Raw genomic sequence first — 27,243 nt, 5'->3', positions numbered from 1 at the left:
CGCCGAAACGTGCTTCGGTGTCGACATGGACTGCTTCGACTTCGAGCTTTCCTTGACTTGGAGCTTCGGTGTCGATGTGGTCCGTTTATCGGAATCGGAACCACCATGATGGGAGACCGAGTGTTTCGGTTTCTGTTTCGTTGCCGGGCTCGAAGGCGGGGCGTTGGAAACTTTTTTCGGTTGTCTGACCGGGCTCGAGGGCGGGGTCGACACCGTGCGGGGTCTGTTCTTTGGTAAAGGGACGTCGTCACTCACGGTTTGTTGGACGTCGATTTCCTCGACGTCGGACTCGTCCACTTCAGACCCCGCCTCGTCGGCCTCTTCTTCCTCCTCTTCTGGGTGCTGGTCCTCGAACAGCTCCGCGATTGCTTGTGACTGCATTCTCGATACCTCGTGTCTTCGGGCTCGACGGTTTCTAATCGTCGATTTTGAAGAGAACGCTGCACAGGCCTCACAGTCCCTGGATTCGTGTTCAGGGGACAAGCAGAGGTTGCACACCTCGTGTAGGTCCTTGTGTGGGAACTTAGCACCACACGTTGGACATTTTTTGAATGGAGTCCTTTCCATGGACCCCGGGCTGGACTACGTCGAGTTTCTCGTAGTCGTCGTCCTTCGAACCGCGTCGGTATGAAGGGAAGTCGCGTTCGATAACAATACCGTCGATTTGGAAAGGAATACGCGCCGGTTATAACCTTCTTTGTTGAAGTCGGTCCGGAGCGCTTCGATCCTCATCCGAACCCGATGGCGGAAAAAAACAATCTAAGGATGGAGTCGATGCCCATGCGCACTAACACCGAGAGGAGGAGTCATCTATGACGAAAAAGACTTCTCCAGAAGAAAAACAAAGTGCAATCATCCGAGCCCAACACCAGATGGCGATCTATTCATAAATGTACCATCTGCAGCCCATATGCCTCGAACATAAAAATAGCTAAAGTGTGCTATGTGAATGTGAATCTATACAAACTATTGTTTAAGGAGGTCTACATGTTTCAACCCATACATAAATTCAAGGGTTTTCGTCAGGACCGTGGTGATTTGAACTGGGTGGTCCGCCCACGCTAAGGAGCGTCCTGCCCTAGTTCAAGTAGGAGGCCGCAAATTGCGATCTCGTGAAAAAAGTGCGTTTTTCTCTTGCAAAAACCTGTGAAAAGACAGGAAGACAAAGAACAGGAAGGGGTCACATACTGGGGTAGACAAAATGACGTATACCACATTTAACACATGCGTTAGTGGTCAACACCACAATCGTACCAACCGGGTGTTGAGTCATGCCAGCATATCAATATTGAGTGTAAATTCTCTCTATAGCGTTCTTTCAATGGTACTACAGTGATAAGTCGCCGAGTAGTGCCTTTTCACTCAAAAGACCGGCGCCAAAATGAGGTGTCGAGATGGTTTTGGCGTCATGGATATGTGGAAAAAACAGGGATCGGTAAAATGGGAGAGTGACCTTATAGCGTGTTGCGATGTGAACGGCTGCCAAACGTAGTGAGCAGTCGTGTAATAACTGCCATAATTTGTTGAGTCGGCTAGTTAATGGTAGATGCTTACGCTTGGAAGCGGAACTATCGCTTCATGGGCAGCGGCGTTACCAAGATGACAAGATTACGTCTCCTGTAGGTAGAGAAAACATATATCGAGTGTCAACTCTGTGGTCGTTGAGTAATGACACACGAGTGTTGCCTTTAGGAAAAGTGCGGTCCAGCGTTACCGCACGTTGATCTGACCGAGTGTACTTACTTGTGCCTTTCTTATATGCTCACAAAAAACGCTGGATGTAACAAGCCCGTTTGTTTTCTGATTAAGATACACCATCACCATAGCGATGTAAACAATGAATCACACTGACTGAGTAGTCCTTCTACTATGTCAAACGATTCAACGTGAGCGGCCACCACTGAACCACGCGTTGAGCACACGTGACCCGGCCACGCCCAACCAGGAAGTGCAAGCAGGTTTACTTTACCGGCAGCACTCAGGCACCCGAGACACTCCACGGGGCACGCCGGACAAGAACGAAGTAGGTTTTCGGTCTGACGATCAGAAGGCACAAGTAAGTACACTCGGTCAGATCAACGTGCGGTAACGCTGGACCGCACTTTTCCTAAAGGCAACACTCGTGTGTCATTACTCAACGACCACAGAGTTGACACTCGATATATGTTTTCTCTACCTACAGGAGACGGAATCTTGTCATCTTGGTAACGCCGCTGCCCATGAAGCGATAGTTCCGCTTCCAAGCGTAAGCATCTACCATTAACTAGCCGACTCCACAAATTATGGCAGTTATTACACGACTGCTCACTACGTTTGGCAGCCGTTCACATCGCAACACGCTATAAGGTCACTCTCCCATTTTACCGATCCCTGTTTTTTCCACATATCCATGACGCCAAAACCATCTCGACACCTCATTTTGGCGCCGGTCTTTTGAGTGAAAAGGCACTACTCGGCGACTTATCACTGTAGTACCATTGAAAGAACGCTATAGAGAGAATTTACACTCAATATTGATATGCTGGCATGACTCAACACCCGGTTGGTACGATTGTGGTGTTGACCACTAACGCATGTGTTAAATGTGGTATACGTCATTTTGTCTACCCCAGTATGTGACCCCTTCCTGTTCTTTGTCTTCCTGTCTTTTCACAGGTTTTTGCAAGAGAAAAACGCACTTTTTTCACGAGATCGCAATTTGCGGCCTCCTACTTGAACTAGGGCAGGACGCTCCTTAGCATGGGCGGACCACCCAGTTCAAATCACCACGGTCCTGACGAAAACCCTTGAATTTATGTATGGGTTGAAACATGTAGACCTCCTTAAACAATAGTTTGTATAGATTCACATTCACATAGCACACTTTAGCTATTTTTATATATTTTAATACTACTTATGACACCAAAGCCTACCTAATTAGGCAAAGGTGCCACACTTTAATTTTAACAAGGGTTCAAGCACTCAAGAATAAAATACTTGCAGTGAGTAGTGTTGGCCCTTTTTAATACAGAATTGTTGATAGTCTTGAACACATAAAAGAAAAAAACCCGCTCCACTGTAATCAGGTGTCGCAGCACACCCTATAGGCACTCGGCCTATGGGGTGGGACCCCGATGATGAAGCATGTCACCAACTAGGTTGGTGAGTGAGGGGTCTTCTACAAGGATATGCATTATCCAGTAACAGGTTGGGGCAAAATGTGCTGACCAGAGCACTCAAGCTCATTGTCAGAGAGATACCTCTCTCTGCCTACGAGGGGTTACTCCTCCATTGTTTTTGTAAATTAGTTGGAGGACCAGGAGTTCCCACCTCACATAGTGCCTGTAATTATTTTCCCTCTCTCTCTTTTGTTATGAAGACTGGGAGTTTGATACCCTGAACTCCACAGCTCCATGATGGCTTTACGGAAGACTGAGAAGTTTGGTATCAAACTTCCCAGCCCTTTAAACCCACACTGATACCAGTGTTGGATTTAATATAAAATGCACTTGGAGGGCATCTTAGAGATGCCCACTAAAAACGACCTAAGTCTAGTGTCCTTGCTGAGCGGCTGCTCGCCAGCTGCCACCACCAGACATGTTTCTAGACCCCTGGGTCAAGAACCTCCACATCTCAGGGTCCCGAAACAAAGCACATCCTGGGCAGAGGTGCCAAGCCTCCTCTTCCAGGATCAACAGGGCCCAAGAAGGGGAAGCTTCAAAAGCTTGCCTCATCTTCAAGTTGGTGGGGACAGAGCTGTGCTTCACTTCGCCTCTCCCACCTGAGGAGTGGGGTTGGAAAAGGTGGGCCCACCTGCCTCGCTGGCTCGGTATTCTTGCAGACTCTCCAACCCAAAGTGGGGGTCAGAATCGGTGGGGACCAGTTGCTGATCGCAACAAAAGGCTGGGGAAAGCTAACAAAAGTGTCAGGCCTCTGAACTTCCCCTTCGTGGACCCTGCCCATCCTGGGGAGTAGACCGGACACCTCGAGGGCTTTATTTCAATACCCAGAGAGTGGAGGCTCTCTACCAAGGGATCCAGAAACTTGTCCAGTGGTGGCAGACGGCTGGGGGCCAGTCAGGAACCACACCAGTCGCGTGCCTCAGATACGATCTGGAGATCATCTGAATCTTCCTCGGGGACACATGGACCGTCGAAGATATCCACCGGTTCCGGACCTGATCTATGCATGTCGCGTGGACAGGCTCTCCGATCTCGAATGGTCTTTTTTGGATCGAAAGGACACACAAGCTGTGCAGCTCGACTCGTGTTCAGGTGATAAACACAGGTTACACACCTCGTGATGGTCGCTGTGTGGAAATTTTGCTCCACACCCGGGGAATTTTTTGAATGGTGTCCTTTCCATGAGGTGTAGACCTCACCACATGGGTAGGCCCAACGCCCCGCGTCGACGACTGGAATCGAAGTGATGAGGTCGAGTCTATGTATATTGAAGTTAAAGTCTGTTTTCAGAAAGTTCTGCGCGTCGAAGTCTTTGAAAAGTAGGTTTTCGGAGCGGAAAAGTTGCATCCGAACCCAGTGGCGGAAAAAACAATCTAAGGATGGAGCCGATGCCCATGCGCACTATCGTCCAAGGGAGGAGTCACCTATCTCATGACTACAAAGACTTCTTCCAAGACAACAACAACATGCAATCATCCAAGCCCAACACCAGGTGGCGATCTTATGCTAAGCGTACAATCTGCAGCTCAAATACCTCGAACATAGTGTTAATGGTTCGAAGGCAAGTACTTTGTTGTGGGAGTTGGTATTCTAAGGTTAGACTCCGGGATCACCACGGGTCAAGGATGCACTCTTGTTACACCCTCAGCGGCACTAGGGCGGCTGGGTGCAGAGTGCTGAGGCCCAATGTTATTCAATGGGGGTTAGGGGGCCTCCGGTTGGTGGCTGCTGATGAGCAGGCCACCTGGGTTATGGAAGCAAAGCTCCTGGAAATAAGCTCAGGGTAAATGGGGGTTTAGGCCAGCACAAAAGATGCACCCTCAGCGGCACTGGGGCGGCCGGGTGCAGAGTGCTGAGGCCCAATGTTATTCAATGGGGGTTAGGGGGCCTTCGGTTGGTGGCTGCTGACTAGCAGGACACCTGGGTCGCTGCTCTCGTGGTCTACCGGTAGGCAGAGGTTGCAAACCGGGTGCTGGTCCTTCTGCGCGTACTTGTGGTGGCAATTTGCGCAGAACTTGAAAGGAGTCTTGTACATCTCATGCGTTCAGGGGGCCCCCTGCGCTCGCATTCCTCGATGGAAATTCGAAGTTCTTGAACTTCCTTCCCTCCTTCGTCGATCTTCTCGATGATGTAGTCTCCTGAAGTCTTTTCCAATGTTTTTCGTCCAAAAACTGCGTGTTTTCTTCTTCTTTCTCCAAAAATGTCTGGAGCCCTCTCGGGAACGATCCAGACCCAACCGCGGAAAAAAGAATCTGAAGATGGCGCCCAAGAGAGTGCTTCCGCAGGAAGCGTGCCGACGTCACCGGAAATACACCAAAAGGTGGGACGTCGACACCCACCTGGGCTACAAAAAAACCCAAAGAAAGGACTACGATTCCGGACCCAACCACAAGACCGCGGAATAATGCACAGCATAGTGAATCCAGAAAGATTCACGCTGCAGAACTTTCAATGGGGAATCTCAGGTTTGCTAATACTGCAGGCTAGGGGATGAAGGGCTTCTGGGTGCAACCACCACTTAGAGAGGTAAGTTGGGATGTTGGGGGTTGGTTGGGCACAGTCGGTTGGGCCCCCTAAGGCCATGGGGCATCCGGTGCACGGGTGCCTTTTAGGGTCGGATCAACTTATCAGCTCCTGGTCGCGGTTGGGGGGACCTTCCTGTTTGAGTCTGCAGGCGTCGGCTGGAGGCAGATCAGGGGTCACCGCATATCGGGTCATGATCGCCGGGGGGCCTCCCTGTGGTGTTTGCCCACTTGAGCTCCGGCCGTAGATGCAGTGTACAGAGTGGTGCGGATTCGCTGTTTCAGGCCGAGGCCAGAGGTTGTTGATGAACAAATCTGATGTTTACAGGAGACACAGTCTTTGTGGTTGAAGTCAGGGAGGTCCTCTGGGGTTTTTGAGGCTGCAGGACACATCGGAATTTCGCAGGAGCAGTTTCGAGGTGGAGACAGGTCGGTAGGGCTGGGGCCAAGTCAGTGGGTGTCTTCCTCTTGTTAGTTTCGGCACGGCTGTTTGGTCGTTTTCTTGTTGCAGGGTCTTGTCCGAGGAAGCAAGTTTCAGGGGTGCCCCTAAATACTAGTTTTAGGGGCGTAACAGATGTTAAAAGGTTGGGACCAATGGGTCCCTTTCCTGGGGTGGGTACACCCCCTATTATGCCACCCTCCAGTGGGAGGGGGCATAAGCCTTTCCCTGGTTGGCTGAGTCCCCTCATCTGCAAGAAGGCGGGGACAGTTGTGCTTCACCTCGCATCCCCCACCTGAGGGGTGTAGTTGGCAGAGGTGGGTTGAGAACCAGTGGGGACCAGTTGCTAAAAGCAGCAAGTGGCCTGGGGAAGCTCACGAAGGCAGAAAGGCTTTGAAGCTTCCCCTTTGTGGACCCTGCCCATCCTGGGGGAGGAGGCTTGGCACCTCGTCCCAGGATGTGCATTGATTCAGGCTCCTAAGAGCAGCAGGCTTTCGACCCAGGGGTCCAGAAACAAGTCTGGTGGTGGCAGCTGAAAGCAGCCACTCAGACTGGATACTAATGGTAGGTCAGTTTTCAAGGAGCGTCTCTAAGATGCCCTCTATGTGCATTTTTTCATTAGATTCCACACTGGTATCAGTGTGTTTGCTTAATGTGCCGAGAAGTTTGATACCAAACTTCTCAGTTTTCAGTGTAGCCATTATGATGCTGTGGAGTTCGTAACAAACTGCCAGCACCATTTATTCTTAATGGCAGCACTGCACTTACAATGTCTAAGAATGGACCTAGACACTGTAGGGGTACGGGGCTCTTGCACCTGTACCCTCACAACTGGTATAGAGCACCCAGCTAGATGGGTGACTGATCTATGCCAGGGCAGTGGGTTGTAGGCATGGCACAGGGATGTGTGCCATTTCGACTCTTCACTTTGTTCTGCACCAAAACACGCATCCTGCAAAAGCAGTGTGTGTGAAGGTACAGGACCTCTAAGGGTGGCACAATAAAAGCTGCGGCCCTTAAAAGCCTGCTCTGGTCACAGTGCCTTGGGTACCTGTGGTATCATTTACCAGGGTGTGACCTGTGGCCAGATGCCAATTGGGTTAAGGCTTTAATGCAGTTTTAGGGAAAGAACATAGGCCCTGGGTACCTGGTTAGTAGGAGCCCAGGGCACACTCAGTCAAAGCACATCAGCAATTCAGCAAAAAGTGGGGGCAACCATGCAGAAAGAGGGCACTTTCTCACAAGAGGGTGCAAGCAACAATTATTTCGAGGTATAGGGGCACATATTAACCCCTTCGATGCTGATGACGGCCCCCAGCCGTCATGCATCACGGGGCTCGTGTGCTGATGACAGCTGGGGACCGCCATAAACCCGCCCACTCGCGATCCTGCCGCACAGGCGCAGAATCGCTGCCGCACCCAAGGGGTTAAACATATATGTATTAATCTTCATGTCTAATCACACCGCTCTTTATTGAAAATCAAACTTGTTTTTTGCAGTGCATGAACGCATTTGAACGCGTTGGTTATCCGAATGGCGATTCCTTTTCTTGCTTGAAATCATTACGCAGCAGCTTTCTTTTGTGTACTGATTTTCTGGTTCACCTGTGGGTTTAGGGATACTCCGTTGTTGGTTTCTCCAGGAGTGACACATTTGCATGACATACTTTGTTGATCAATGGCCACTTTATCTTTATATCGGCCATACAACCTTTTGGCTAGAGCTTAGTAGTAGAGGTGCTGTTGATGTTGGTTCTTCTAAATCACCCAAAGGGACTCTTAATGTAATATGTGATGTTTCTTTGAATGTCACTGTTTTTTTGGAGTACATAAAAGGTTTGAGATAATGTTTTTCAATAGGATTAGAGGAATATGGAAACATATATATATATATATATATACACACACATACATATATACATACATATATAATATTTTTAAAATGTCCCCTGAAGAAGGGTCTCGGACACAAAATGCATTGGGAATGAACTGGATGGATTCAAAACACAGCGGTCTGCTTTTATGTTGAATGAATTCTTGTAAAGAACATTTATTGAAACAATGATTTATTTTTTGAACCCTCATAAGTTGTGTATGACATTGATTCACTTGAATATAATAATTTATTAAGATTTGATGTAAGAGCCTGACTGTTTAGGCACTCTGAATGCAAGAAACTGCAGTTTCCTGGATCTTTCATAGCTCAGCGATGGGTTCGCGGTCTACTCCAGAACACGGAGCCTGCAGTGGTAATGTGTGGGTGTTCTGGCGAGGGGTCTCGGAGGGTGGAATAATACATGCTGCAGCCAAGGAGGCCCTCTCTGGTCACAAGGCCCTTTGGTACCAGGGGTACCTTTTACAAGGGACATACAGGTGTGCCAATTGTGGAGTCAAAGTTACAGTTTTAGGAATAAACACAGGCCCTGGGAACCCGATTGTCAGGGACCCAGGGCACACTTACGCAAGGTATCTGGCAAAAAGTTAAAGAGGTAACCATGCAAAAAGGGGCACTTTCCTACTTTAACTTAATGAAGCTGTAGAACAAGTCTTTTTCCAGGTACTGAACGGATGACTAATTTTTCTGAGAAAAGTGTCAAACCACCTCCAGTTCTCAGGAGTCCAATAAACTTCACAATTGTTCTACTCTTCTCTTTCCTTCCAACCTGAGCAAAGTGTGGTTCCTTTTTCTTACAACTGTCAGCCTGAAGAAACTCGTATGAACTACCCCGTAGACTTACAAGGCTGCACCGTGGCAGGAGTCACAGATCTCCGGAAATGAGGTGGGAGAAAAAGCACTAGCAGAAGCACTGCTGTCTCTACGCAACTCAATCTAAAAATGTATTAAAAATAAGTAAAATAAAAGTTGCTTTTAGATACGAATTTACCCTTAAAGAAACAAGATTGGTGCGGTTTGTCACTAGACCAGAGCAGGTGTGTTGAAGATTAGGTTGTCAGAATCATCCTCAAATCCAAACTTCGTTTTTTTTCCACTATATCAAACCCAAAGTTATAGATGATTGTTCCTCCAAGGGCCATATCGCCAGCCCTGATTAAGAGCTACACTTATCAGTGCAGTTTCTGGACTCTCCCAACATCTCCTAAATTAACACTTGTGTTCAGACAAAGTCTAGTAAAAAGCACCTCTGCTTCTTTCCAGAAACCTTCTCATTTAATCCTGGATGCCTCTATAAAATGCAATACTTACCTAGTGGTTTGGCTTTTGAATCCAAATGTTCTTTTGTTGTAGTCATGTTACTGACTGCATTCTGAAGAGCTCTGCAAGCGGGACAAGAGTAATCAACAGGTAGCCGATCCAGGGTGCCTTCGCACTGTGTGTGAGTGAATCTGAGGGACAAAAACAGGAGTCAAACAGTCAACAATGAATAAGACATCAACTTCAGAGGCATCAGGAATATTACTGAATTACTTGAACAGATTCATTTGGTAGGTGAGGTTCTGTATAAACATTTGGGGCTACCAAATACTACCTCAAGAACACATTTTACTAGTCTGAACTCAAAACACTGAAGCTTAATACAACTACTTCCATGTTATTGTTATGTTAAAAACCTTCGTATAGCGCACGTTCACTGTCCTATTTCTTGGCGCCAAGTACAGGAACATAATCTGCAGCTCAGTCTTTTGTAAAGTGCCATGTTTTTAGAAGTATTCTAAATTTAGAATAACAGACGGACATTCTGATATTAAGGGGGAAAGAGTTCCAGAGCTGGAGGGGTGTTGGTTGGCAGGGGGGGGGGGGTGTCCGGGGAGAGGGGGGGGGCAAATACAAAGAATCTGGAGCCTCCTAATCTCTTCTTCCTAAAAAGGGGATTGAGATATAATGACCTCAAATCACGTGTGTACTTTTGAATTCTGCAGATGAACTCAGGACTGTATCCATAAAGGGTTTTAAAAATGATGCATCCTGTTGACAGCAAAGGGATTTGCATATCTGCATAGTTAAAAATACTCACCTCCATTTTCCTCAGTAGACAAACAGTAGAGATATAGATATAGATATCCCTGAGTTGTCCTGAAGCAAGGACGCCCACGCAGAAGAGTGCTTCCTGAAAAAGCTTTTATTTTCAAAACCGGCATATTTCATACCATTTGCAAAGTTCCTTATGCGTTTCAGAGCCGGGGGACTCCATCAGAGGATGGCACTTGTTCCAACTGACAAACTCGCAGGGGCGCCATTAATTGCATGCTCATTACTTCCCCAAGTGACTCACAGGTGAGTATTTATTCAGGCATGCTGGAACCGGTAGTTTTAGTATTTGCGAAAGAAGTTTTACCCATGTGGGTGCAGTTCAGAACAGTGTCTTTTCTTTAAATTAAAATCCAAGTGGATTGGAATGAAGACGCCGATTCCCTTTCATTCCTCTGAACTGCGCTGCAAGGTCCGATTCTCTGAGACCTCTTGGCCCCATAATTCAATCCATGGTGGGGCATCCTTCTCAGCCAGGCTGCTGAGTTTAAATAAATCCCTGAGTTGCCCTGAAGCAAGGACGCCCACGCAGAAGAGTGCTTCCTGAAAAAGCTTTTATTTTCAAAACCGGCATATTTCATACCATTTGCAAAGTTCCTTACGCGTTTCAGAACCAGGGGGCTCCTTCATCACAGGATGGCACTTGTTCCAACTGACAAACTCGCAGGGGCGCCATTAATTGCATGCTCATTTCTTCCCCACGTGACTCTCACGGGGGGGGGGGTCAAATACAAAGAATCTGGAGCCTACTAATCTCTTGTGACCATTGCTCCTATAGCCATTCTTGAATGGGTCTCATGTGGAGTCGTACATTTGGTACCAGGTGGATGCATGATGCCATCATCCCCATGATCTTGCTCGCAGTCCTCACTGTCCGAGCTTTTCCCTTCCGGTAGAGGCGAGTTTCCTTCACCAGCGCCCTCACCCTCTTCTCGCTGGGGAACACCTTGCCCTGTAAGGTGTTGATCTGTACTCCCAGGAAGATCTTCACTTGTTCCGGCTCCATTGATGATTTCTTCCAATGGATGGAGAACCCCAGGCTTATGAGCGTGCTCGTCACTGTATGTGCGTGCCGCTTGCATTTCTGGTAGGAGTTTGCTTTCACCAGCCAGTCGTCCAGGTAAGGGTATACGTGTATTCCTTGCCTTCGTAGGTGCGCTGCGACTGCTGCGAGGCACTTTGTGAAGACCCTTGGTGCTGATTTTAGCCCGAAGGCTAGTGTTGTGAACTGGTAGTGGCTTTCTCCGATGGTGAACCTGAGCATATGCTTGTGCTTTCTGTTTATTGGGATGTGCAGGTAGGCGTCCTTGAGGTCTATCGTGACCATGAAGTCCCCGATCTGCAATTGCGGGAGCACCTCTTGCAGGGAGGTCATTTTGAATTTTTGCATTCTTATGAATTTGTTCAGGAACCTTAGGTACAGAATGGTTCTCATTGTCTGGTCTACTTTTGCTACCAGGAAGTACGTTGAGTATATTCCTTTGTTTCTTTCCTTGAAGGGTACCCGTTCTATGGCCTGCTTCTGCAGGAGTTCCTTTGCTTCTTCCTGAAGACGCTCTAGCTGTTTGCTTGCTAGTGGTTTTCTTTTTGGTTTTCTGCTTGTTGGCCTCCCCTCCAACTCTATGCAGTATCCGAATTGGATGATGTTGAGGATCCATTTGTCTGATGTGATTTCTCTCCATTCTTGGAGGTAAAATCTTAATCTTCCTCCCACTGGTGTTATGTGGTCGTAGGTGTCTAGGTTGTCTTGACCCCTCTGTACGTGCTGCCCCCTGGGATCTTTTCTGTGGGCGGGCACACGGAGTTTTTTTAAGTCACTTAGAGGCGGGCTGCTGTCCCCCCCTTTTATTCTGTCCACGTCCATTTCCTCTCCCTCGAAAGGACTGGCCTCCTGGTTGGTACTGCCAGGACTGCTTCTGCTGACCCTGCTGAGCCTGCGAGTCTGCCTGGTGCGTTTGTTGGAAAGCCTGGTGTGATGTACCTGGCTGGTTTCCACCTCTCCCGCAGGGCCTTCGTGACGGGGTGCCCCTTTTGTTGCCTCTGAACTGCAATGCCCCCATAGACCTTGCTGTTTCGTTATCCTTTTTTAGTTGACTGAGCTTCTCATCAACTGTTGTTCCGAAAAGCGTATCGCCGTTGAACGGTGTGTTCAGGATGCTGTGTTGCACCTCGGGTTTGAAACCTGAAATCCTGAGCCAGGCGTGTCTTCTTTCAGTGACACCCATCATCATGAGCCTGCTGGAGGTGTCAGCTCCGTCCAGGGCCGTCTTGAGGCAAGAATTTGCCGCTTTCTTCCCTTCTTCAACCAGTTTTTTGGCCTTCTGCCAGGCATCCTGGGGCAGGTCCTTCACCAACTGCCCCAGCTCCTTCATGATCTGGTACATGTGCCAGTTTATCAGGGCGTTGGAATTAGCCATGCGCCAGTGGGTCGCGGCATTCCGTTCGATCCTTCTGCCCACCAGATCCATCCTCTTGCTCTCCTTATCCGGTGGTGGTCCAGAAGTAGTGCGCACGTTAGCCCTCTTTCTTGCTGTGGCCGTGATAATGGAGTCTGCAGAGACCGTGCCCTGAATGTAGGGTGGGTCCTTTGAGGAATGCTTGTATTTCTTCTCTGTTCTGGGAGTGACTGCCTTGCATGTTGCGGGTTCCTTAAATGCTTCCCTCCCCTGAGCCAAGACGCTGTCGAGCATTGGTAGGTACTGGCTCCTTGTTTGCGTGGGGAGCAATGTCTCTAGAAGGAAGTTTGCTTTCTGCTTCTCTTCGTCGAGCTCGAGTCTGAATGCTGCTGCGGCAGACTTTATCACCGAGTTGTAGGCCCCGATGTCGTCCGGCGGCGAGGGCCTCGAGGGATATGTGTCGACCGCCTCCTCTGGGCTTTCGGTGTCGACATCTAGGTAATCCACCTCCTGTAAGTCAGAGGGGGCCGACTCGGCGTCCGTCCTGCTGTCCTCTTCCTCCCCATAGTTGTAACTATAGTAGGGACTCTCGTCATCTTTCTGGTCGTCGACCACCTAGACGTCCGGGTCTTGTTCCTCGGCGACGTCGTCTTCCTCCTCCCCACCTCCACCACTGGTGGCTTGGTCTTGTGGGGAATCGTGAAGGTTTTCATCTTTGCGTCGAATTCTTTCTTACGCTGCAAGATGTTTTCCATTTCGGCCTCGAGGCGCCTTCTCTTTTTCTCCATCTCGGCTGCGTGTTCCGCGTCGGATGGTTCGGCCTCTCTTTTCGGCGGTTGGCTCGGCGCCGTGCTTTTCGGTGCCGGAGGCTTCGACGCCGAACCGGATTTCGGGTCTCTGGTCGGCATTGGTGCTTTAGGGTCCTTCTCCCTCGGCGTCGATCGATCCTTTTCGGGGACGATTTTCGACGACTTTTGCTGTTCAACAGCTCTCGGCGCCGGGGACTCCTCCTCAGAGGATCTGCTGGGCCTGTGTGTAGCCGCCGGCGCCAGGTGTTTTGGCGGCGGCGCTTTCGGGGCCTTGCCATAGTTTTTTCGGGACTCAGAGTCTCTCGGGTTCTTAGGGGCCGTAGAGTCTCCTACCTTATCAGAAGTCTTGGTGTAATCGGTCTCTACGACCGTGTAGCTGTCGTCTTCGGCGGCAGCGTTGTCCTCTTCCTCGGAGGACATCTCCAGATCGTAGAGGGATGGAGTCGGGGCCTTCCCCTGGAGGGTGGCGTGCGCTACCCTTTGGCTCGCTCTCACACGCAGGGTCTTCGGGGCGAAGGCGGTACAGGCGTTGCAGTCCTCGCTTCCGTGATCTACCGGTAGGCAAAGGTTGCAAACCGGGTGCTGGTCCTTCTGCGCGTACTTGTGGTGGCAGTTACGGCAGAACTTGAACGGCGTGTTGTCCATCATCGAGCGCTCAGGGCCTACCTGGTCGCGTGTTCGTCGACGTTCGTCGAAGATCTCGATGTATTCTCCTTCTCCTTTGCTGGCTCTTGATCGATGAAGTCTCCTGGAGTCTTCAGATGAATTTTCTTTGCAATTTCTGTATTTTCCTTCTTTCTCCAAAAATGTCTGGAGCCCAAACGGGAACGATCCAGACCCGACCACGGAAAAAAAGAATCTGAAGATGGCGCCCAAGAGTGGGAGCTTCCGCAGGAAGCATGCCGACGTCACCGGAAATGCACCTGAGGAGGTGTGACGCCGACGCCCACCTGGGCTACAAAAAAAAAAAAAAAAAAAGACTACGATTCCGGACCCAACCACAAGACCGCGGAATAATGCACAGCATAGTGAATCCAGAAAGATTCACGCTGCAAAATTGATGCAACCTTGTTTGAAGTGCACTGGGCTCCTGCTAACCAGGTCCACAGTGCCAGTATTTTTCACCGAAAAGAAGGAAACTGCGCAATTGTTCCACAATTGACAACACCTTTAGCAACCCTGCAGGAAAGTAGCTCTTTCTGACATGGTCACCCCCACTTTTTCCCAGGTAACTGAAGTTATTTCGACTGGAAGTGCACTGGGTTCCTGTGAGAAAGTGCCATCTTTCTTGCATGGTAAGCCCCCACTTTTTGCTGAATTGCTTTGACTGAGTGTGCCCTGGGCTCCTGCCAATCAGGTGCCCAGGGCCTGTGTTCGTTCCCTAAAACTGTGCTGAAACCAAAACCCAATTGGCATCTCTGGCCATATGTCAGTCCCTGGTAAATGGTACCCTAGGGACCCAGGGCACTGTGACCAGAGAAGACGCCTATGGGCTGCAGCACTTACTGTTCCACCCTTAGGGGCCCTGTACCCCGACACACACACTGCCTTTGCAGGCAGAGTGTCCTTTTAAAGAACTAAACAAAGAGTCGACATGGCACACATCCCTGTGTGCCATGCCCACAACCCCACTGCCCTGGCATACATCAGTCACCCCTCTAGCTAGGTGCCCTATGCCAGTGGTGTGGGCACAGGTGCGTGAGCCCTGTGCCCCTACAGTACTCAGTGCCATTCCTGGGCACTAAGTGCAGTGATGCCATTAAAGAGTATATGGTGCTGGGAGGTTGTCATTATGACCTCCACAGCACCATGATGGCAAAACTGAAGACTGAGAAGTTTGGTATCAAACTTCTCAGCACATTAAACCCCCCCTGATGCCAGTGGGCGATTTAATGCCAAAAGCACGACAGAGGGCAACTTAGAGTTGTTCCCTGAACCCTGCCTACAATCCACGTATGGTCTAAGAGGCTGCCTAGGCTGCAACACAGCAGACATGTTACTGGACTGCTGGGTAGAGAGCCATCCGCTCTCCTGGGCCTGCAACTATGCACGTCCTGGGCGAGGTGCTAGGTCTCCTCCCCCAGGATGGGCAGGGGAAGCTTCAAAGGTATGCCGCCTTTGTGAGCTTCTGCAGGCCCCTTGCTGTACTCAGCAACTGGCCCCCACCAGTTCTGACCCCGACTCTGGTGGGAAGACTGGCGGGAAACCCTACATGAGGAAAGTGGGTGTGCCAGCCTGTGCCAACTCCACCCCTCAGGTGGGAGAGGCGAGGTGAAGCACTACTCCGGGCTGAAGCCATCTTGAAGATGGGGAGCCCTACCCAATCAGAGCTAGGCCCCTGCCCCCCTCCCACAGGAGAGGAGCAGGATAGGGTGTGTACTCACCCCACGACAGGGACCCATTGGTCCCTGCCCTTGCCCTACCTGAAACGCCCCTAAATTTAGTATTAGGGGCACTCTGAACCTTCCTTCCTCAGATCCCGATTTGAAAGTAAGAAAGAAGATCAAGACGAATACCTGCCGTGCAGCTGCTATCAAGAGGACAACACCAACTGACTTGGCCTCAGCCCTACAGGCCTGTTGATCCTTGAACCTGCTATTGCTAAATTCCGGTGACTACTGCGGACAGCAACCTCGAAAACCCCGGAGGACCTGCCTGCATTGAACCTCTTAAAGACTGGGACTCCCATGAGCAGTGATTCTGCTCAAACAGCAATACTCCTGGTGCCAGTCAGGAACCGCGAAACCAGCACACTCTGCCTGAGTGGGCAAAGACCCTGAGGAAGTCCCCCTGGCGATTGTGACCTGGAATCCAGTGCCCAAGGACCCTCCTAGATGACCCAGACGACGCCTGCAGCCTCAGAGCAAGGGAGCCCTCTAACCGCGACCAGCAGAGGGTAAGATTTCCCGACGTCAAAAGACACCCCTGCACCCGGCGCCCCACGACCCCCTGTGCCCAACTACTGGGTGCCAACCTATCTACAAGATTCCAACTTTACTCTCGAAGTGTTGGTCGCTCGTGAAGAATCTCCATCCCCGAGCCTGCAGCCTTTGTTCATCTCCCAAGATCTCCATTGAAGAACATTGAGTGCCGGACGGCTCAAAAGCACCCTGCACCCAGCCTCCCGAGTGCCCCTGGCAGTACAACCTTTGTCCTAACCTACTCCCAGATTTGCCCGGAGCCAGTAACCAGTAACCAGGAGCCCAGCTCCCACAGCCGCGTGGCATGCTTGCCAGCAGCCACCAACCGGAGGCCCACTGCCTCCTATTGGATAACATTGGGCCCAACTACCTCTGCACCCGGCTGTCCCTGTGCCGCTGAGTGTGTGCCAACTGTACCTACCTGACCCTGGGAGACCCCCCCCACCGAGTCTGTGCCCAGAACCTTAACTCTGCCAGTCGAGTACTTACCCAAAAGCCGATAACTCACTTTTCTTCCATAGGATAACATTGACTGGTTTTACTTGAAAATTCTTTTAAGTGTGGACTTTGGAAACTTTCAAATATTCATCTAAAATCAGCCGAACTACGAATTCCGATTCACTCCCCTGTTATCAGGAGAGAACCTGCTGCATCTTTTAGCCCAGCACGGAGCCTGAAAAGTAATTTTAACCGTACTTACCAGTAATGAATATGCTACTTACCAGTATGCATCTGTTCTTGGCATGTAGGGCTGCTGACATTCATATCTATAGCATAGATCGCCGCCTAGTGTTGGGTCCGGATGATTGCACATTGTTGTCCTGGAAGAGTCTTCGAAGTATCACGAGATAGGTGGCTCCTCCCCTGGACTACAGTGCGCATGGGCATAGACTCCATCCCCAGATTGTTTTTAGCCATTGTGGCGAAGATGGAGTGTAACAGTGTGAGCGATGACCATGCTAAGAGTAAGTGTAAAATTCTGCAGCCGCTACAGGCGCCGGGGAGGAGGGCGGGCGATATGAATGTCAGCAGCCCTACATACCAAGAACAGATGCATACTGGTAAGTAGCATATTCAGTTCGAGGCATGTGGGCTGCTGAATTCATATCTATAGCATAGAATATATAGCAGTCCCTCCATTATCGGCGGCCGCCTGTGCCAGCTGCAGACGTTTGAAAAAGTGTTTTTAGAACAGCCTGCCCTGCAGTTGCTTGCTGCTTGGAGTGCACATCTACACAGTAGTGTTTAGTAAATGTGTGTGGGGTAGACCATGTGGCTGCTCTACAAATGTCCTCCAAAGGGATATTACCAAGGAAAGCCATGGAGGCCCCCAACTTGCGGGTGGAGTGGGCTCTCGGGGGGGATCGTTAAAGTGCGCTTAGCCTTTTGATAGCAAATTTGAATACACTTAACGATCCACCTGGCTATACCTGCCTTGGAAATGGGGTTGCCTTTGAGTTGGGCAGAAAAGGCAACAAAGAGTTGTTTCGTCTTCCTAAAATCTTTGGTCCTATCAATGTAGTACATCAAAGCTCGTTTAACGTCAAGAGTGTGGAGCATTCTTTCAGCCACTGTCTCTGGATTTTGAAAGAACACAGGCAGTTCAATAGTCTGATTGACATGGAACTGTGAAACCACCTTAGGAAGAAATTTAGGGTTAGTGCGCAGCACCACCCTGTTGGAGTGAACCTGTATGAATGGCTCTTGTACAGTGAGCGCCTGGAGCTCACTAACACGTCGCAGTGACGTAATGGTTATCAGGAAACCACTTTCCATGTTAAGAACTGAATCTCGCATGAATGTAGAGGCTCAAAGGGTGGACCCATCAGTCTGGTGAGGACCACATTAAGGTTCCATACAGGAGCTGGCGGGTTCCTGGGAGGAATGACTCGTTTCAGTCCTTCTAGAAAGGCTTTAATGGCAGGCACCCTGAAAACTGAGAGATGCTGCCTGTTTTGGAGATAAGCCGCTATGGCGGATAAGTGTATCCGAATGGAAGCATATGCTAGATTACATTTGTAAAGATGGAACAAATAACAAATGATGTTGGGAGTAGATGCGTCTAGCGGGTTGATGTTGTGGTCTGCACAGTAAATGACGAACCGCTTCCATTTTGCTGCATAGCATGCTCTGGTGGTGGGCTTTGTTGCCTCCCGTATGATATCCATGCAGTCGGGAGGCAAGTTAAGGTAGCCAAATTCTAAGACCTCAGGAGCCAGATCGCCAGGTTGAGCTGATGCGGATCTGGGTGCTGAATGTCGCCATGGCTCTGCGTCAAAAGTCTGGGTGTGAGGTGCAGCCTTTGATGCGGTACCACGGAGAGTTCTAGAAACGTGGTGTACCAAGGTTGGCGTGCACACGTTGGAGCAACCAGGATGAGTGTCATTGAGTGTTGCTTTAGCTTTCGCGCCACCAGCGGTATTAGAGGTGCTGGGGGGAAAAGCGTACGCAAATTTGCCGGACCAGTTCATCCATATCGCATTGCCCTGCGACTGTGGGTGCGGGAACCTGGCGGCAAAGCTTCCGCATTTTGCGTTTTCCCTTGTGGGGAACAGGTCTATCTCTGGATGACCCCACTGCTGGAAGTACGGGTGGAGTACTGATGGATGTATCTCCCACTCATGCATCTGGTGGCTGTACCTCCTGAGCAGATCCGCCATCTGATTGTCCTTGCCCGGGAGGTGTTACGCCATGAGGAAGATGTTCCTCTGAATGGCCCACTTCCACATGCTCTGAGCCAGATGAGACAACTGTGGAGAGTGTGTACCTCCCTGCTTTTGAATATAGTACATGGCTGTCATGTTGTCCGTCCGGATCAACACGACTTTGTTGCACAGATGTACCTTGAATGCTTTCATTGCCATGAAGATTGCCATCAGCTCTAGGAGGTTGATGTGCATCTTCTTTTGCTGCGTTGTCCATAGTCCCTGCACTGTGTAGTGGAGTACATGAGCTCCCCAACCCTGGAGAGAAGCGTACGTTGTTAGGATGATCTGTGGAACAGGGTCCTGGAATGGTCGGCCCTTGCAAAGGTTGTGTGGATTCCACCAATGCAGAGAGTTGTATGCCCGACCGGTCACCAACACTAGGTCGTTCAACTGTCCTTGAGCCTGATTCCACTGATGTGCCAAGCACTCTTGAAGCAGACGCATATGTAGTCTCGCGTGCGGGACTATGAAGATGCAGGAGGCCATCATGCCTATCAACTGCATGAACACTCGTGCTGGAAGCGAGTGTTGCGGTCTGAATTTCTGTATCAGCGACTGAATGCTGTTGATCCTCACAGAATTTGGCTGAGCTGTGGCTGCCAGAGTATCTATTGTCGCGCCCAGATACTGCCGCACATGGGCTGGCTGAAGGTGCGAATTCGGATCATTCAGTGAGAATCCCAGATCGCGAAGAAGGTGAATGGTGTGGGACATGTGGGCAGCGCACTGCTTGGCCGACTTTGCTTGGACAAGCCAGTCGTCCAGATAAGGGTAGACGTGAACGTTTTGTCTCCTGAGGTGCACAGCCACCGTCGCCAGGCATTTTGTGAACACCCTGGGCGCAGTGGTCACTCCGAAAGGGAGGACCTTGAATTGGTAATGCTGATTCTGAATGGTGAATCTGAGGTATTTTCTGTGTGATGGATGTAGTGGAATGTGAAAATTTGCGTCTTTGAGATCTAACGTTGCGAGGAAATCCCCTTGATTGAGCAACAGAAGAACCTGCTGCAGCGTGAGCATGTGAAAGGGTTCTGAGAGAATGTACTGGTTGAGGGGCCTGAGGTTCAGTATGGGTCTGAGGGACCCGTCCTTTTTTGGGATTAAGAAGTACAGGGAGTACACTCCTGTGCCTCGGTCTTCCACCGGCACGAGCTTGATTGCCCCTTTTTGCAGCATGACGAGCACCTCTTGCTGCAATAAGTGCAAATGCTCTGTTGACATAGGACGGTGCCTTGGTGGGATGTTGGGTGGAGTGGACGTTAACTCCAGACAATAACCGTACTGGATACGTTTTTTGACCCACCTGTCTGTGGTGATGGATTTCCAGACTGGAAGGAACTGCTGGAGTCTCCCCCCGACAGGTGTTGTATGGCCGGGGGGCAGTGACAAGGCGTCACTGTTTGTTGGTGGCGGAGGATCTGGAGTTGTTGTTTCCACGACCTCTGCCCTTGGCGCTGTTGCCACGATAGCCGACTCTACTCTGCTTGTTGTAAGAGGTCTGCGCCCCACCTTTAGTGTACTGTGTTTGCTGGGACATCGGGCCTCTGGAAACACCTCTTGAGTGACGAAAAGTACTACCCCTGAACTGCTCGGACTGGAGAGCCCCCATGGACTTTGCAGTCTCGGTGTCTTTCTTCATTTTTTCCAGGGTGGTATCCATCTCAGGGCCAAATAAGTGATCAGGGTTTACAGGCTGATTGAGGATGGTGGTTTGTATCTCTGGTTTGAAACCGGAGATTCTGAGCCAGGCCTGACGCCCCAACACCACACTTGTGTTAATGGCCCTGGCCGCGGTGTCCGCTGCGTCCAGTGCACATTTAATAGAAGCATTTGAGATGAGCTTCCCTTCTTGAATGAGCATCTCCGCTGCCTCTTTATACTCATCTGGCAAGTGTTGTAACAGGGTCTCAAGTGTATCAGTGTGCCCTGTCATATCTGGCCAAAAGTGCCTGAGTGTTTGAAATGCGCCAGATATTGGCCGCTTGAGCCGCCACCCTCTTCCCTGATGCTTCTAGCACTTTAGATTCCTTGTCAGGGGGAGGAGCATCACCAGTAGTTTGTGAATTTGCCCTCTTCCGGGCATTAGAAACAACTAGAGAGTCCAACGGCAACTGGCCCTTGATGTAGGTAGGGTCGCCAGGAGCCGGCTTATACTTCTTTTCAATCCTGGGGTTTATAACCCTGGCACGTGTGGGTTCTTTTAAAATGTCTGCAGCATGTTTTAAAACACCCTTCAGCATTGGCAGAGTTTTGACAGTCTTTTCAGAGGTGGAAAAGGTATCAAACAGAAAGTCCACTTCAATAGGGTCAGCATGCAGCTGGACGTCGTGATTTTTAGCTGCCCTCTCAAGTAGGGCATTTATAGAATCCTCAGTAGGAGAGGTTTTGACAGTATATAGTTGAGTGTCCGGGGCAGTTTGCGGGTCCCCTGCGTCCCCAGCATCTGCCCATGAGTCATGGTGATCCTCAGGATCAGTGTCAGCAGGGAAGTTTTTTTATTTATTTATTTTGAAAGTTTTATATAGCGCGAACAAGATCTTCGCAGATATCAGAGCGCTTTACAGAGGAGGGGAGCATGTATACGCAGATACATCAATCATGTTAACAGTACATTGAAGTGATATCATAAAACAGTCAAGCAAGTCAATTTCAAAGTCAAAAATAAAAGTACAAGGGTTCGAACAAGTAGTACAGATGAGTATCGAGTCTTTGTAGTTTTTCCTCAGTAGTCGTTCAAGTGTATTTAGCCATGAGGATCGCTTTCACTTCTCTCTTGAAAAGTATGGTAGAGGTGATAAGCCTTGTTTCAGGGGGGAGCGAGTTCCAAATCCTGGGAGCCATTCCTGAGAAAGAGCGTTTAAAGGTTTTTTCCTTGCGGAATCTTTTAGGCTTTAGCAAAAGGTTGTTTGTGCCTCTAGTGTTTCTGGAGCCTCCAGAAATCGTCAGCTTCTGAGCGAGGTATCTAGGTGAGCTCAGGTGGACAGCCTTGTGGGTCAAACAAGCTATTTTCAGGTGTATTCTGGCTTCAAACGGCAGCCAGTTCAATGATTTGAAGTCAGGGGAAATGTGTGAGTGTTTTTTTGATCCAGTGATAAGTCTCGCTGCGGCGTTTAGAGAGGCTCTTATGGGTGCCGTAGTAGCTAGGGGGAGACCGCAGAGGGCGGTGCTGCCGTATTCTATTCGAGGTATGACTAGTGATTGTACCGCCGTCTGGAAGTCTTTGGCTGGAAGGAAAGGTTTAAGTTTCCTAAGGGTGTTGATTTGGTAGTTTGCTCCCTTAGTTGCTTTGTTGATGTGTTCCTGCATGCTGAGATTGGTGTCAAGTGTTATGCCCAAAGATTTCGCTGAATCCACGATGGTGGGTTGGACATTGAGCGCCGTTAGTTCTTTAAGCCACATTTGTGCAGTAGTGATCTTCGCTGGAGGTGAGATCAGAAGGAACTCTGTTTTTAGGGCATTGAGTTTGAGATGATTAGCGGCCAACCAAGATTGGGTGCTTCTGATCGTTGAGTTCAAGAGCGTGATGTCTTTGGGTGATTGTAGTTTGAGATAAAGTTGGGTGTCATCAGCATACATGTGGAAGTGTACATTGGATACTTGCAGCAAGGTGGTGAGAGGTTCCATAACTAGGTTGAACAAAGTTGGGGATAGGGAGGATCCTTGTGGTACGCCTAGCGATACGGGTCTTGGTGCGGACATCAGGTTGTTGCTCTTGAATTTCTGCGACCTGTTTTGCAAAAAGGAAGTGAACCATTTGAGCACAGTTCCAGATAGGCCCATTCTTGTGTTTAATAGTTCGAGTAAGCTCTCATGTTTGACGGTGTCAAATGCGGAGGAGAGATCAAGGAGGATGAGGAGGCAGGTATCGTTATGATCTAGGATTTGGAGGGCGTCGTCGATTATGTGAATCATGGCAGTTTCCGTACTGTGATTAGCTCGGAAGCCTGATTGATGAGAGTTGAGGAGATCAAATTGAGTAATGTGTTTAGTCAATTGTATTTGTGCGCATTTTTCCAGCAGTTTGGCCAGAGTCGGAATGTTGGTAATGGGACGGTAGTTGTTTAGGTCAGAGGGGTCGGCTGTAGGTTTCTTTAGCAGGGGTGTTACTTGTCCGACTTTGAGGGAGTCGGGAATGATCCCTTGTTGAAGTGAGCTGTTGATAATTTTGGTCCAGAGTGGAAGGAGCGACGGGGTAAGGACTTTGACAGCGTTAGCAGGAAGGGGGTCCGTGAGGTGATTGGATGGTTTCAGAGTGCTGAGCAGTTTGCCAATTTCTTCTTCCGTGTAGGTGACAAAGGTTGACCAGGTTGCATTGTTTTTTGGTTTAGTGGGTGTTATGCGGTGTGGTTTGGGATAGCTGCTTGCGTCCATGAGGAGGTCATTCTTTATGTTGTCAGTTTTTTGGTTAAAGAAAGAGGCGAAGTCTTCGCAGGAGGGAGCTTCGCATATAGTGTTGAGAGGTTGGGGTTGTTCTTTGGTTTGTGTTCGGATAAGCTCAAACAGCTTTCTCGGACGATTTTTGGCTTGGTCGAGCTGACGGCTGAAGAAGACTGATTTTGATCGTTTTATTTTCCTGAAGTAGGCATTTCTCTTTTTCTTCAGGTTTTTTAAGTTCAGTGCAGAGGGAGCTGATCTCCAGGAACGCTCTGCCATTCGCATGGCGAGTCTATCGTCATTGAGACTCCCGTCGTACCAGGGATTGGAGATTTTTGTGGTGGCTTTTTTTAGCTGCAAGGGTGCAACTTCATTAATTATTGCGGTCATATTGTTAAGATAGTGATCAGTCAAGGATTGGACGTCCTTAACGCCAGCCGGAGGAAGTAGTAGGTTGCAGCTGTTGGGGGTCAGAGTTTGAGTTTAGCTTTTTCATGTCTCTTTTCCAGACTTTGGGCCTGGCGGATTGAATAGGGTTAAATTTAACTTTTTCATTGATGAAGAACGTGATAATATGATGGTCCGACCAGTCACAGGGTTGGATAGATTCGAGTTGGATAGAGGCCTCTTTGGAGATGATAAGGTCGAGGGTAGAGCCTTTCTTGTGTGTTGGGCTGTTGAAAATTTGTGTAAGGTCAAGGGCGTTAAGGAAATTCTTCAGACCTTTTACCACCGCATCATTATGATCGTTCCAGTGGAGGTTGAAGTCCCCAAGGTATATTTGTGTGAGTTGCCGCCCTGAGTTGGTTGAGATCATGTCCATGATTTGTTGGGAGAAGGTGAGGTTGTCACCGGGTGGGTGGTAGACGCCGTGAAGAGTGCAGATCGGTTTGCCCTCACTGATAATATCTAGGCTGATGTATTCACAGGACGTTGGGGAGGGTAGGGGAGGGGAAGGTAACGTTGTACTCCTCATCGTCCCCTTCCCCAGCCTCCACATCTGAGTAAGTGGGTGAGGTTGGGGCAATGTCCTGAGGCCATGGAGTAATTGGTTCAACCAGAATTGGTGAATCCGTAGAAGCTTTTTTCCTCTTTAAAGGAATTGTGCAGGACTCCATAGGCTGTGCCGGCGTAATCTTCCGCTTGTAGAAGGAAAGTTTACCGGTGTCGGCGTCGATAAATTGTTCCGACTGCTCCTTCAGTAGGGGTTGTCGATGTTTAGTGCCTACAACTGCAGGGGTTTGCTTCGGCCCCGAGGGCACTTTCGTCGACGTCTCGACGACCATCCTGGGCGCGAACGCCTTCGGCGCCACTTTCGGCGGCAGCGTGAACTGGATCGGCGCCGTCGACTTTGGCGGTTTGGCAGCGGGCTTTTGGGTGGAAGTATCCTTCGGATCGACCGCGGAAGCCTTGTTTCTGATGCGTTGCCACGAGTCCGACACCTGCTTCGTGAAGGATGCGGACGGTTTCGTCGACCAGGCAGGTGTTCTCGGTCCACCAACATGTGCTGACTCGAGTGGAACAGTACTTTTGGCCTTTTCTGGCAGACATGCTGGATCGACAACTTTTGGAGCTCAGATTCCCCTGTCTGTGTCGAAGGCCTTCGGCGCAGACGGTTTCGGGTCAGCGGCCTTGACAATTGGCTTTGGTGTCCCAGTCTTCGGCTCGACGCCCTTGAGCGACTTCACCGGATCGACCACCTTCTTCAGCTTCGGCTGCCCCAACATGTCTGAAGACGAGGAGGCGACCAAAGCGACAGGCGTCTTCTGTTTCGACGGCGTCTCTATCACTTTCGGTTTTGTCGAGACCGAAGCTTTCACTTTCGGTTTCGATTTGACCAATGGCGGCTCCGTAGAAGTGTCCGTAGCTGGGCCCGGAGGCGAGACCGTGGATCCAGGTGTAAGATCTTGGGTAAGGCCATGTGGCGATCCCTCGACCTGAGCCTTAGTGATTGTTTGAACAGGGCATAGCTCTTCACCTGAGCTATCCCCCGTGGCCCCATAGGCCTCATTGTCGTCTCCTACCTCGTCGACGACGTCTTCTGTGTCGAGCATTTCGACGTCTGCGTCGTAGTTGGAGTCGATCTCTGCCGCTGGAGTTGAAATTGGCTCTCGATCTTCCTCCTTGTCTGCTTCTTCCCCCTCGAAAATGTTCACCGGGTCAGGAGCCGACTGCTGGGCCTCCTGGCGCGCCACGCGCCGAAGTCAAATCGTCTTCTTGGAGCGAAAACGGGAACAAGCCATACAGTTGGCTTCATCGTGATTCGGCGACAGGCACTTGTTGCACACCGGGTGGACGTCGATGTGGGGATACTTCGAGTTGCACACGGGGCACCTTTTGAACGGGCTCCGTTCCATGATGTGTTGTCGAATAAGTCTGGTTGCGTTGGCTGGGCCTCGAGCACCGAAGAGCCACGCGACTCCTCTGGATGTCCGACTCGGGAACTGAGCCGGAACAGAGCTGGGCACCGAACGCAAGACAATACCGACGCTATAGGAAAGGCCTTCGGGCCTAAAGGAAAGTTTCTATCGATTACGATCTTGAGTGATCAAATATGCATCCGAACCCAATGGCGGAAAAAAACAATCTGGGGATGGAGTCGATGCCCATGCGCACTGTAGTCCAGGGGAGGAGCCACCTATCTCGTGATACTTCGAAGACTCTTCCAGGACAACAATGTGCAATCATCCGGACCAAACACTAGGCGGCGATCTATGCTATAGATATGAATTCAGCAGCCCACATGCCTCGAACCTTGAATTTCCTTCCATATGAATCCATTGTAAGATTTTCACCAGAAAAGTTTTGATTTTCAGAACCTAAAAATATTCCTTAAAAATCGCCTGTATGACTTAAACGCTTTCTTTCAATTGTTTACAGGAGATGCACCGGGGCTGGATCCAGGATCCAACCCAGAGTTAGAAAAAGTAACAATAACACTACTTACCTGCTAAGTGAATTTCCTCCCATAGGATAACATTGGTGATTCTAGCGGAAAAAGGTTTTAAGTGTCAACTTTAAAAAATACAATAATATTCCTTAAAAATCACTACTGTAACCAAAACGCTTTTACTAAACTGTTTACAGAAGATGTCCCGTGACTGAATCTAGGATCCAGTCCTGTAATTAGAAAAGTAACCCATAAAGTAACTTATTGCATTTATCTAGAAATTCCCATTGAACTCAATGCTGCATTGTGTTGCCTATTGCAACAACTGTAACTATTGTAATCAAAAAGTCTATTGCCTATTTGAAAAGTATTTAACTAAAGTAACTCATTCTGAGAAAGTATATTTCGATACCTTGTTGGTTCTAAATAAAGCAACTATATATTTTGATACAAAACAATTGGCCTAGAGTTCAATTCTTGAGTGTGTGAGACCATTTGCTGACTGAGTGTGTACAACAAATGCTTTACACTGTCCTCTGATACTTCCTTACTGCTCGACCAAGCTACCACTTTAGAGAGTAAGGGTATATATCTAGCTTTAGACTGTGGACTCTATACACACTGTACCTTACTTTGGTCCAGTATATATAGAGCCACTTTCTTACAGTTCCTGCTAACCAAGTTCCCAGTGCCAGAGAATTTCCCTAAACCTCTATAATGGTTTCCCCAATTGGCTAAATCTTTAGCACCCTCTGTAAGTCCCCAGTAAATGGTACCCCTGATACCTAGGGCCTGGGGTACGAAAGAGGTTCCCCAGGAGCACCAGCAAAGCTGCCATTGCATGTTGTGTATCTTGGTGCAGAAAAAAGTGAAACACATGTTTTACCCACGCTGGGGTAGGTACACCAATAGCGGGCAGTGGGAGGGGGGTATATACCTCTCTGGTTGGCTGGGTCCCCCCATCTGCAAGATGGTGGGGACAGAGTTGTGCTTCATCTTGCTTGCCTCCCCCACCTGTGGGGTGGGGTTGGCAAA

The 27,243-nt window shown here is 49.5% G+C and overlaps 1 protein-coding gene across 6 annotated transcripts in view; it reads right to left on the bottom strand.

Moving 5' to 3' along the window:
- The window catches only part of KMT2D (lysine methyltransferase 2D), a 1,543,965-nt gene that overhangs the window by 1,219,170 nt on the left and 297,552 nt on the right, over positions 1 to 27,243 (bottom strand). For all 6 annotated transcript variants that reach the window (XM_078685770.1, XM_078685786.1, XM_078685782.1 and 3 more), the window contains exon 10: positions 9,328 to 9,467. In XM_078685770.1, coding sequence (XP_078541896.1) covers positions 9,328 to 9,467 — 140 coding nt within the window. The remainder of the gene's footprint in view (positions 1 to 9,327; positions 9,468 to 27,243) is intronic.

The sequence above is a fragment of the Lissotriton helveticus genome, chromosome 1_1 (assembly GCF_964261635.1).
Source record: "Lissotriton helveticus chromosome 1_1, aLisHel1.1, whole genome shotgun sequence".
Classification (NCBI taxonomy): Eukaryota; Metazoa; Chordata; class Amphibia; order Caudata; family Salamandridae; genus Lissotriton; species Lissotriton helveticus.
Note: the sequence above shows the minus strand (reverse complement) of the source record. Positions and strands in the feature narration are given on the sequence as shown.